We start from the raw sequence: 12440 nt of genomic DNA on the forward strand, positions 1-12440 counted from the left end.
GTTTTCCTTCTCGATCATTAAAGACAAACTAAGAATTGAGGAAAACAGTGGAAGCAGTGGCAGATTTTATTTTCTTGGGCTCCAAAATCACTACAGACAGTGACTGCAGCCTTGAAATTAAAAGATGCTTGCTCCTTGAAAGGAAAGCTATGACAAACCTAGACAGCATATTAAAAAGCAAAGACATCACTTTGCCAACAAAGGTCCATATAGTCAAAGCTATGGTTTTTCCAGTGGTCATGTATGGATGTGAGAGTTGAACCATAAAGAAAGCTGAGCGCTGAAGAATTGATGTTTTTGAACTGTGGTGCTGGAGAAGACTGTTGAGAGTCCCTTGGACTGCAAGGAGATCCAACCAGTCAATCCTAAAGGAAATCAGTCCTGAATATTCACTGGAAGGACTGATGCTGAAGCTGAAACTCCAATACTTTGACCACCTGATGTGAAGGGCTGACTCATTGGAAAAGACCCTGATGCTGAGAAAGACTGAAGGCAGGAAGAAAAGGGGATGACAGAGGATGAGATTGTTGGACAGTATCACTGATTCAATAGGGATGAGTTTGAGCAAACTCCAGGAGATACTGAAGGACAGGGAAGCCTGGTGTGCTGCAGTCCTTGGGGTTGCAAAGAATCAGGCACGACTCAGCAACTGAAGAACCACAACAAATGAGTTGAGGACAGAAATCACTGTCTCTTTAAATGTCCCAGGTTCTCAATCTGCTCTGGATGCTGGAAGCCCCAGATGCTGCTCTCTTGGGTGCGGAGCCCCCTGGGCCCTTAGACTTACCCTGGACCAGGTCCCAGCGGGAGGGTCTGGGGGACAGAGCAGCAGGTGTCGTCTGACCCCAGCCAGGCTTTCCAGCCCCAAGGCGTCTCCATCACCGAGTGGGGTCACTTTGTGAGGTCCACCCCCTCCCACCTTACTTCTTTCTCCCTTATTCCTCTACTCACTCCACCAGGCTCTGCGATCAGGTCCCACTGTCTTCACACACACCCTCAGTCCTGGAATCACAGATTCGCCATGTCTGGTGTCAAGGCTCTCTGCCCAGAAGCAGCACTCCTCAGAACCACGCCTCCTCCAGGCAGCCAGCGAGCCCTCACTTCACTGTCTCCATCATCACTCGGGCCTTGTTTCTAGAATGTTCCTAGTCTGCCCCCTTGGGGGCTGGGAAAGGAAGGGGCACTGAGAGTGAAGGCTGGTTGCTGCTGTCTCCTCCATCCTCACCTCCAGCCCTGGGAGGGGCACAGCTGGGAAGCAGGCGTGCAGTGAGAACACGCACAGCCCCGCCGCTCCGTGCCCGCCTATCAGGTGCGACTGGCCCACTGGCCGGTGATCCAGGGCGGCCGCTGGGGCAGATGAAGGTGGAAGTGCTTAACTAGGATTTCCCCGGGGAGCCCCTCGCCTGGGCCCCTGCTTCCACCGATCATCCTTGGATGCTGGGCCAGGGCCGCCACGCAGCGTGGTGACGGCCACACAGAGGAAAACTGGGCAAAGGAAGATGAGCCCTCCCAGCTGGGTTTGGGGTGGGGAGGATGGGCGGGAGGCGGTAAGCCAGCCTCCTCTGACTGACCCCAAATCCCAAACGCCTCCCCCAGACGTTATGGAGTCTGAATCCCCGACCCCTCCCTTGCAGACAGGCTGCAGGCTCCCTGGGTCTCCTGTGTGGACGCAGGTTCGGCAGAGAGGCTGGGACCCAGGGCCAGCCGCTCCGGGTGGGCACTGCACCTGCGGAGGGCTAGGGACATAGGCTTATAACCCCCGCTCTGCCCTTACCGTTCCATGGCCTTGGGCAAGGCCCCAGCCCCAGAGCCCAGCAGTGCTGGCTCAAGCCCCCCAGGGGCTTCATCTCACGCCCCCTCGCCCCTCACCTGCCTCTGTCCCCGCTCCTGCTGGGCCCCCGCCTAAGGGCTTTGCCCTGCTTCCTGCCATCCAGTCAATCTGGCCCCTCAGTGCCCCTGGATCCAAGGCTTACCCTCCCCCAGGGCCTGGGCCCACCATCTGTCTGGAAGGACCTGCCTCAGGGTCCACACGGCGCCTCCTTCTGCCCTCTCCAACCCTCCGTCCTGCCCTTTCCCCCACAGCGCTCCCCACGGCCCAGCATCGCAAAGGAAAACTCGCTCGGCTGTCGAACAAGCCAGACACAAGGGAGGAACACCGTGTCATTCCGCTCGTGAGGCACCCGGAGCGGTCACTGGAGAGAGGCAGGGAGGGGAAGTTGGGGGAGCGCCAGCCCTAGGGGGGCAGACAGAGTGGCCAGCTGTTAAAAGGGACAGAGGTTTGGTTGGAGACGCTGGGAAGTTCTGGACATGCAGGTGGCGATGGTCTGCTCAACAGTGTGAATGAGCTTAAGTCCAGTGAAGAGTACGGGTAATAATGGGTAAGGTGGTAAGTCTTACGTTTCATTTGTTTTGCTGGGCTGGTTGGGTTGCTAAGTTGTGTCCGACCCTTTGTGACCCTGGGGACTGTAGCCTGACAGGTTCCTCTGTCCTCCACTATCTCCCGGAGTTAGGCTCAAACTCATGTCCATTGAGTCGGTGATGCTACCTAACCATCTCATCCCCTATTTTACCACAGTTTAAAGAACCACCTCAGTGGCTTGCCCTGGGAGGGCGCACTGGTGTCTGCACCCCACTGTTGGCACCGAGCAGCTCAGACACTGGCAGAAAGTGAAGCAAAAGTAGAAGTGTTCACTGCTAGTCGTGCCCAACTCTTTGCGACCCCGTGGACTGTAGCCCGCCTGGCTCCTCTGTCCACAGGACTGGCAGAGCTCTTCTCACCACTGAGCCTGAAAATGGACACCGTTCCTCCATTTTCCCTCCTTCTCTGGAGGCTGGAAATTTTCCATCATTAATAACTAAATACATATATTCGAATGAGTGACCGAATGAATACTGGGCTCTCTCAAGTCCACCCTAGTCTGGACACCAGAAGCTGGGTGGGCAGGCAGGCACCCAGAGCAGCACGGAGATAACCAGGGACTGGGCAGGGAGCAGAGGGTCCCGGGGTGGGGGGATACCGGGGGCGGAGTCAGAACAACAGCCATGCCCGCTGCTGAGGCGACGATGACCCACGGTCCCCGCAGAGGCACAGCCCGCTGCGGGCTCCACTGGCATTAACAGGGGATGAGCGACTGGGACAGGCAGCGTTGGGGTGATGCGTGAACCCGGGCAGGAGGAACTTTGGAGTTTTGTTCCAGAAGTGGTTGGACCTTCATCACGAGGAGTGCTAACAGGAGGAGGTGGCTCAGTGGAAAACAAGACTTGTCGGGGGCTCTGGTCTCCAGTGTCCCCTGGACCCCAGCCGCGTGGGGACACAGCCTCCTGACGCACCCAGGGGCTTCCTGGCTCTAGTGCTGGCCCTCAGAAGGGGCCTCTTAAGGCTCCGGGTAGCTTTTGTTGACTCACTCCCCTCTCACTACAGAGGGTACAAAAGTTGCTACAGTCAGTTTTCTGAACTGATAAGCAAAATCCTTTCCTAATCTGCCTTTCACATTTTTATTACTATTGCTACATGCTATTTGTCCACATCCTCTGGATCTCTGTTGACCAAAGAGGCCGAAAGTGAAGGCTTAAGTCCAAACCATTGCTGTGTTTGCCTACAGAGTGTGACGCCTGCAGCGGGAGGTGCCTACTGAGCTTCGGTAGTGGGGTGGGAGGCTGGGCGGGCCCTAAGCTCTGGGGCAAAAGGGGCACGCTTCTCGTGAATCAGAACCTTCTGGGGCATTTTGTTACCAGGCTTGAAGTGTTTAAAACTCCAGCCGGAGCCACAGGCTTCCAAACAAACATGCCGGCCAGGGGCAAACATACGTGGATTAAGTAACTGTTGATCTGCCGGGGCTTCATTTCCCTCTTGTGGTTGTTCTGGCTGCTCAAGAGCCTAGGAGGGGACTTCCCTGGCAGTCCAGTGGTTAAGAAATCTGCCTTCTAATGCAGGGGACATGGGTTTGATCCCCTGGTCAGAGAACTAAGATCCCATATGTTGCGGGACAACTAAGCCCATGCATGCACAGCAACCCATGCGCCTCAACAAAGACCCCGCACAGCTAAAATCAGAAGAAGAAAAAGAGGCTACAGGGGTGGCTCTGTGTGTGCAACTGTGTGTAACAAAGAAGATGCATGTGCGTGAGGAGCGACCCCACCTTGAAATGGAACAGAGGCTATGGTGAGTGGTGGTTCCTAGAAAAGACTGATGGCGCCACAGAAGCGGCCAAAGAACACACAGAATCGTGCTGACCACCTATGTTCACTTGATGTGGGAAGACGGAGGGTGGGTGAAAGGCAGACATCCTCACAACCCTCATGGAAGCTTTCTTAAAAGAAGAAAGAAGACTTCTCTGAAATTCTTAAGCTCCAGGGTTTCATCAGTGGCTCAGCAGGTAAAGAATCTGAGACACAGGAAATGTGAGTTGGAGATATGGGTTCAATCCCTGGGTCCGGAAAATCCCCTGGGGGAGGAAATGACAACCCACTCCAGGATTCTTGCCTGGAGAATTCCACGGACAGACACAGTCCATGGGGTCGGCTGCAGTTGGACACCACTGGGCACCCACATAAGGATAACTGTAGGGAGGAAAGGGATCGGCTGGAAGGGAATTAAAAGAAAGCAAAGTCCAGAAATAGTGGCTGCTGGAGAGCTAGGAGTAGCTGCGGAGGGACCCCACGTCAATCTGCCCCATAACCAGCACGTCTCTACTGAGAACCTGGGCTGCTTCAAGCCGTCAGTGTTGGAAGATGGATGGAAAGCTTCCTTGGGGACGTGGTCCTTGTCCTAAGAAGCCCGGAGGTCACTGCATAGGCAGTTGGGATGGTTTCAGATAGGAGTGGTTCAGTCTGGTCTTGGGAGGGGGTAGGTGGCAACTGGGAGGGAGCTGGGAGCATGCTTGGTCCACACACTCTTTTTTTTTTCTTTTTCATCTGATGTATCCACACCACACATGACTGAGGGGCCAGCACCTGCTGCCTGCCCCTGCTCGATGGCTCTCACACTGGGACTCTGACAAAAGGAAAACTAGATACATGGGCTATATCCCAAATCCCAAAAGAAAGAAGATACTCTGATTTTCCTGACCCTGCGATCAGAGCTGGCATTTGCATGTGAGCACTGGTAAAGCCTGGTCAGCATGCAAATATTAGTTTTGATTTCGGAAGCAGAACAGACAGGATGACAGATTTAAAACACAAGGGAGAAACCACTGTCTGGCAAATAACAGGCTTTTTTTTTTTTGCTAATGGGCCCACCCATGCCATTAGCAAAACCAGACTTTTAGTGAAATAACAGGTTTAGACTTAGCTCTATAGTAAATGAATGTTTATCACTTGATTATTTAAAAGAAGAGTCTTCTTTTAAAACCACGTCTAATTAAGCCTGAAGCTGAAGCTCCAGTACTTTGGCCACCTAATTGGAAGAGCCGACTCATTGGAAAGACACTGATGCTGGATAGATTGAAGGCAGGAGGAGAAGGGGGTGACAGAGGATGAGATGGTTGGATGGCATCATCGACTAGATGGACATGAGTTTGAGTAAGCTCCGGGAGTTGGTGACGGACAAGGAGGCCTGGCGTGCTACATGGGGTCGAAAAGAGTCGGACACGACTGAGCGACTGAACAACAACAATTAAGTCCAGGGTGTCTGTCATCCCCCACCTCCTCCCCTGCCATGTCAGGCTAGGCACTGTTCTCCTCCAGCAATTCACCTTTGCACACGGTGTAGTCAGACACTGCTAATCCCTTCACAAGACTGAAAACTCCCTGAATTTCAGAGCTGCGGTCGCCTTTGCTCATCCTCCTGGGGGTTATCAGTGGCACACAAGGTCCATTAGAAGCTTCCGGAAGTAACTGGCTAAACTGGGTGTAGCAAGCGATGTCGGCACGTTTTCTGTTTACCTTTTTCTTTTCTTACTACAGGCACGGCCTTGGAGATACTGCAGGTTCAGTTTCCAACCCATTGCAATAAAGTGAATATCGGAATGGTGAAGGGAGCCACACGGATTTCGCAGTTTCCAAGTGCATGTATGAGTAATGATCATACAATACTGTAGTAAATATAAACATATTTATATATAAATATAAATACTTATTCCCACTGCTAAAATATAATGCTAGTCATCATCTGACAACACAAGGGAGCCACAAAGCTTCACTTCGTAAAAAAAAAAAGAAAGAAAGAAAAATGCAATGAAATGAGGCATGCCTATATTCTAGGCTTCCCAGTTGGCTCAGTCGGTAAAGAATCTGCCTGCAATGCAGGACGTGCAGACAGACCCGACTTCGATCCCTGGTTTGGGAAGATCCCCTGGAGGAGGGCATGGCAGCCCACTGCAGCATTCTTGCCTGGAGAAGCCCATGGACAGAGGAGCCTGGTGGGCTACAGTCCATGGGGTCACAAAGAGTCGGACACAGCTGAAGAGACTGAACATGCACGCATGCCTATATTCCAGTCTCCACGTACTGCCAAGGTGCTTTGCCAAAGTAATTTCCTTACTACACAAAACGATTATTTTTGGCCACTTTCCATGTCGCCTTCTACCCAAGGAACACAATTTAGTGCACCTGTCAGCTTCCCCATCTTTGCTACCACTGGGCTGTGTGAGGGGGCTGCTATTCTGTCTTAGGGGAGAGTGTTCAGGAATACCCATGTTCTGCAAGCAGCAGCCTTCAGGGCAGGCAAACTCCCAATTCTCAGGAAGTCCACCACCTACTTTTGAGCGGGCAGGCCTTAGCCAGGCCCCTGGGAAGCCCTGGCTGCTTTGAAATCCACCTGCCCGACTCCAGCCAGACAGGGTGCCTCCCTCAAACCCGCAGGTCACTGGAAATACTGAAATGTAGATGGTTCACCCCACAAGCACACTGGTCCCGACCCCCTGTACCCGGAGAGGCTACGAGAAGGTCCCAGAAGCCAGGGAGATCACACAGCGAGCTTCTCCCCCGACCCCACCCCCAGCCCCGGGGACAAAAATCAAGGCAGGTGTTAACCCTTCCCTCCCACGTTAACCCTTGACCACCCGATGTCAGCCGTGGGGCCAAGGGGATGAGAGAAGGGCATCCTCTGTGATCTCCGGCGCTGGTTTTCTCTACACACGCACATCTCGTACTTCACAGCCGTCAACATCAGTCCCGGTCCACTCTTACTCGTCCCCAGGCTTCGCTTTCACCGAAATGAACGCCAGTCCCACTGATCACTCAACCTCATCAGGGCCAGTCAGAGAAAATGGCCTGGGGGAAAGCACTGCTGGGCCGTCCGGGACAGCGGGCGGCAGGACTGTCCGTGAGGACACACGTCCCCACCTGTCCCCTCTGCCTGACAGCCGTATCTGCACACAGCTGTCACCTGGGAGGCTGCACGCGTGCGCGCGCGCACACACACACACACACACTCACACACACTGGCCCTGGAACCAGCAGAGGGCTGGGCAAAGGGAAGGGTCCTACCACAAAGGCCATGGGGCTCCGACTGCCGCCTCCCGGTGCTCCGGCTTGGGTCCTTGCGCTTTCTGTTGCCCCTGAGGCTGCCAAACCGCTTCATGGGGAGCTGGGGGCGCCACGGGAGCCGGGCCAGGCGTGCATGCCAGGACTCGCGGGGGCAGCGTCAGCCCCGGGTGGCCGGGGGCCAGGAGGGGCGCCGCATGGGCTGGCAGGCGTGGGGCCAGAGAGCTCAGAGATGCCGCCCGCGCGTGCCGGCCACAGCCTGGGGTCCCCCAGCCAAAGCTGGAGGGGTCGCCTGAGGGGCCAGCAGCTGCTGGACAGGCCAGGTAGTCCTCACCTCTGCACCCAGCCGCCGGGGCCGCGGCAAAGCCGGAGCAGCCGCTGCCCTTAAGTAGGCAAGAAGCTGCCCCGGAAGCCCAGGCAGGTCTGTTTATATAGTTAAGGTCAGCCACACACTCAGGCGCTCGGGGCTTTTTCCTCCTGAAACTGAAAAAAAAAAAAAAAGGGAGGGAAGAAGATGAGCTAGGCGATGGGAGGAGGGCAACGCCGGCCGGTCATGTGCGGGTCTGCAGAGGTCCCTTTAAAAAGACTGTAAAAGGAAACCACCCGGTCCAGACAATTCCTGGCACCGGTTGGCCAGAGCGCATTCCCATCCTGACATGACATCACACAACTATTTTGATTCATGTGTTCCAGGGCTCCTTGGGGTCAGCAGGCTCCGGCTGCTTCTCACTGAAGAAGCTGCAGGTCCCCGGGGCTGGAAGTCGCTGAATCTGAGCTCGCGGCTCCCTGAGATGAAAGAAGCAGTGACTGCCTTTGAGGAGGGGACACGGGGTCCCCAGGGACTCACCAGGAGGGTCTTGAGCTCATGTCAGCTTGAACCAGGGGCTTGCTAAGAACTGCAGAATGGCAGAACCCGAGGGGACTTTAGAGATGTGATCCAACCCCCTCCCATGACTGATGGGGAAACTGAGGCTCCAAAAGGGATTTGCTCCAAGTCCTGTAACTATTGGTTAGAATTCCAACTTCCTTGACCCCTAAGCCAAATCCCTGATCTAATAAAAACAAAAAACTTCTAGCGTACATATGTTTTGCAACTAAAAATAAAACTTTTAAAAAGACGGGAAAATGTTCAATTCCTTTTGCTGACACCTTCCCTAGACTAAAGGGACCTGCCACTAATTAACTTTGTGACCTTGAAAAAGTCACTCCTCGTCTCTGGTCCCAGTTTCCTCCTCAAACCAAGGTGAGATCTGCTCATGCTAGGAATTCATCTCCTTCCAGAAGTCTGAACATCTAATGGCTCTCTGCCCTGCCTTTTCTTTCTGCTGAGACGGACGGAGATCCAGTGATCAAATCTTTGAGCAGGACGCACTGAAGGGACAGAGGAAATAGGTCTTGCCCTCAAGCTATGTGAAAACGACTCAGAGAGACAAAGAAAAATTATAATACTAATTGCATAATACAGCGAAATGTGCTCAATGGCCAGTGGCCAGAATGAACAGTGTCATCAGCACAAAAGGATAGATGGAGAGGAGCAATCACCTGACCCTGCTTTGAAAGCAGAGCTTGAGTTGGCCTTGAGGGCTGGCGGGTCTGCAGAAGAGAGGAGAGGCCAGGCCCCCATTGCACCTGTGGAGGAACCTACAGGTCACAGAGCAAGTCGCAAAACTCACCTCCACTTGGGTTCTCCAGTGCATTCGTGGATTGTTATCTGTGTTAAATACGGTAGCCCAAACTTAAGCTCTGAAAAAGTCTAAGAAGGTAGGTTTCGGAGTTTCATATTTAGATTTTCTCTTTTTAAAAGAGGAAATCTAACTTTTCCCTGGTAGCTTAGCTGGTAAAGAATCCGCCTGCATACAGTGGGAGACCTGGGTTCGATCCCCGGGTTGGGAAGATCCCCTGGAGAAGGGAAAGGCTACCCACTCCAGTATTCTGGCCTGGAGAATTCCATGGACTGTACAGTCCATGGGGTTTCAAAGAGTCGGACATGACTGAGCGACTTTGTTTTTAAAAGTATCAATTCAGGGACTTCCCTGGTGTCCAGTGGCTGAGACTCTGCACTCCCTATGCAGGGGACCCAGGTTCTATCCCTGGTCAGGGAACTGGACTCCATATGCCTCAACTAAAGATCCCATGTATTATTGTAAGTAAGACCCAGTCAAGCCAAACAAATAAATAAATATTTTGAAAAATTAAAAAATCAATCGGCATTAAAAAAAATGGAAATGTTCTTCTGGTTTAAAAATGAAACAAGGCAGAGCTTCCTTAGAAAAGATTGCTAAACAAGAATGCTGGTAAGAAAGAGCCATATTTGATTAAAATAAATATGAAAGGCTTTGTCTAAAGCAATGCAAGATTCTTTTACTATATGAGAGACTATGTAGAAGATGAAAACACTTCAGGGTTTAGCGACTGAAAGGGAAGAATGAATTTAAATTCGTGTGGGAAATGGGGACATCCAGTGGTTCTGTTCATAGTTTATACAGCCGTTCACGCACCAAGTAGTCATTAAACCTCTACCAAACAAGCAGGACAGATATTGATGGAGGGGATTAGTGCTACGAAAAATTCAAAGACATTCCCGTCCTCTAAGAATTATATTTTAATTAGTAAGATAATAAATACTGTTTGGGGAGTGCCTACCATATGTCAGTTGGAGTGGTGAATATGAATTTATTTCATCATTCCCAGAAACCTATGGGGCAAGGGTTACTAACACCATTTTACTTAAAGTTGAATAACTCTTACTGTGCCGTCTGCAGAGACAGGGATGGACCCAGAGACTCTCATACAGAGTGAAGTCAGAAAAACACATATTGTATATTAACACATACATGTGGAATCTAGAAAAATGGTAGAGATGAACTTATTTGCAAAGCAGAAATAGAGACACAGATATAGAGAACAAATGTATGGGTACCCAGGGGGCAAGGGGGCGTGGAATGGATTGGGAGATTGTGATTGCCATATATATACTATCGATACTACAGAAAGCTGAGCACTGAAGAAATGATGCTTTTGAACCGTGTTGTTGGAGAAGACTCTTGAGAGTCCCTTGGACAGCAAGGAGATCCCACCAGTCCATCCTAAAGGAAATCAGTCCTGAATATTCATTGGGAGGACTGATGCTGAAGCTCCAGTACTTTGGCCACCTGATGCAAAGAACTGACTCATTGGAAAAGACCCTGATGCTGGGAAAGACTGAAGACAGGAGGAGAAGGGGCGGCAGAGGATGAGATGGTTGGATGGCATCACTGACTCAATGGACATGAGTTTGAGCAAACTCCGGAAGTTGGTGAAGGACAGAGGAGCCTGGCGTGCTGCGATCCACGGGGTCTCAGAGTTGGACACGACTGAGCGACTGAACAACAACAACATATAATAGATGACTAATGAGAAACTATTGTAGGCACCGGGAACTCTACTCAGTGCTCTGTGGTGACCTAAATGGGAAGGAAATCCGAAAAAGAGAAGACACATGTGTACGTAGAGCTGATTCGCTTTGCTGTGCAGCAGAAACTAACAACATTGCAAAGCAACTATGCTCAATAAAGAAAATAAAGCTGAGCAAGTCTCTGCAGGGCCAGAGCCCACTGCTGCTGCCCAGCTCTGGGCTCCATCCCCTCTGGATTCGTCCAGTAGGAACGTTTGACACCTTCGGAGAGGAGAGTCAGGACGTGCAGCACAGGCAGGGTGCAGGAAAGAATCCCTGGGTCCTTCGTGGTCACGGTTCTGTTACTGAGATGGCTACAGAATATTCTGAAAAGACACAGAAGAACTGGCCTGATCGAGCAAAAAGTCATTTGAGGCCCAGAACAGTTCTCTGTCCCACAGGATGGACCCTGGGGAGCTCTGGATGGACGGAGCTGGGGAGCGGGTTAAATGCAGCTCTAAGACGAGCCTGGGAGATGAGAAAGGATTGGGAAGCCTGGCGTGCTGCAGTCCATGGGGTCGCACGGAGTCAGACACAACTGAGCGACTGAACAACAATAACAAAACAAATGATGCCAGACACGACGACCTTGACTACAGATACAAGGCCCCGGCGAGACCTGGACTTCACTGACATGTACCTTTGATCTCACTCAAAATGCTCTTCCCGGGGTCAGCTTCACCCAAGAGCAGAGAAGGCTGTGGCGACACTGGACTTCCAGGGGTGGAGACGCAGGGCGTGCGGGAAATGCTGGGGTGGGGTTGGGGCAGGGAGGACTGAACTGTAGGGTCTGCCACTTGCTGTGGTGCAGACCTCCCGCCTTGGTCCATTTCAGGGCACCGATGGGCACGGATGGGCTTGCAGAATTCCCAGACATTTTACAATCGGCTCTCTTACCACTGTGTCTCCCTGTTCGATTCGTATTTGCCTGAAATTCCTTAACTTGGGACAACACTTTTGCACAACTGAGATGAGTGCAGATACAGGAGATGAGGCGACACTCAGGTTGCAGGTTGAGTGACGAGGACACTTCCTTCAGGACATCTGACCTCGGGGCTGTGGGCGGTGACCACTGTCAGGAAGACCAAACACCCCTTTGTCACGGTTTCCACAGCTGATGGTCCCAAATGAACAAGAGGTGAAGCCTCTTCACGCGATCGTGATTCAGCCGGCAAGAACACATCCTCATGGAATGCTTTCCGCACTTGGGGGATTTTTTAAAGGGAAGGGCTGAAAAAGAAGGAACCAGTGGCTTCCAAGATGGGACTGTGTTTATTTCATTTGGCCCCACCGTGCGGCACTTGGATACCTTTGTTTCCTGACTGGGGACCGAACCCACTCTTCCTGCAGCAGAAGTGTGGGATCTTAACCACTGGGTCACCAGGGAAGTCCCAAAAAGTGTGTTTAAAATGTACTGCTGGAGCATATTATACAAATCACTTTCTTGGCTGGTGCTATACCCGGATGCCTGGAATAGGACCATGTAATGAGGGCAGTTTTCAAACTGTGGGGCTGGACAAGACTCTTAAGGGTCCCTTGGACAGCAAGGAGATCCAACTAGTCCATCCTAAAGGAGATCAGT

The 12440-nt window shown here is 52.1% G+C and overlaps 1 protein-coding gene across 6 annotated transcripts in view; it reads right to left on the reverse strand.

Annotated features, from left to right (window-relative positions):
* Positions 1-12440, reverse strand: part of PRKAG2 (protein kinase AMP-activated non-catalytic subunit gamma 2) — a 329985-nt gene that overhangs the window by 195298 nt on the left and 122247 nt on the right. For 2 of the 6 annotated variants that reach the window (XM_024991260.2, XM_024991259.2), the window contains exon 1: positions 7429-7910. The exons of the other annotated variants lie outside the window; for them this stretch is intronic. In XM_024991260.2, the coding sequence (XP_024847028.1) occupies positions 7429-7522 (94 nt within the window). In that variant the 5' untranslated portion in view covers positions 7523-7910. Of the gene's footprint in view, positions 1-7428; positions 7911-12440 lie in introns of those variants that run through there. 6 annotated transcript variants of the gene reach the window in all.

The sequence above is a fragment of the Bos taurus genome, chromosome 4 (assembly GCF_002263795.3).
Source record: "Bos taurus isolate L1 Dominette 01449 registration number 42190680 breed Hereford chromosome 4, ARS-UCD2.0, whole genome shotgun sequence".
Classification (NCBI taxonomy): Eukaryota; Metazoa; Chordata; class Mammalia; order Artiodactyla; family Bovidae; genus Bos; species Bos taurus.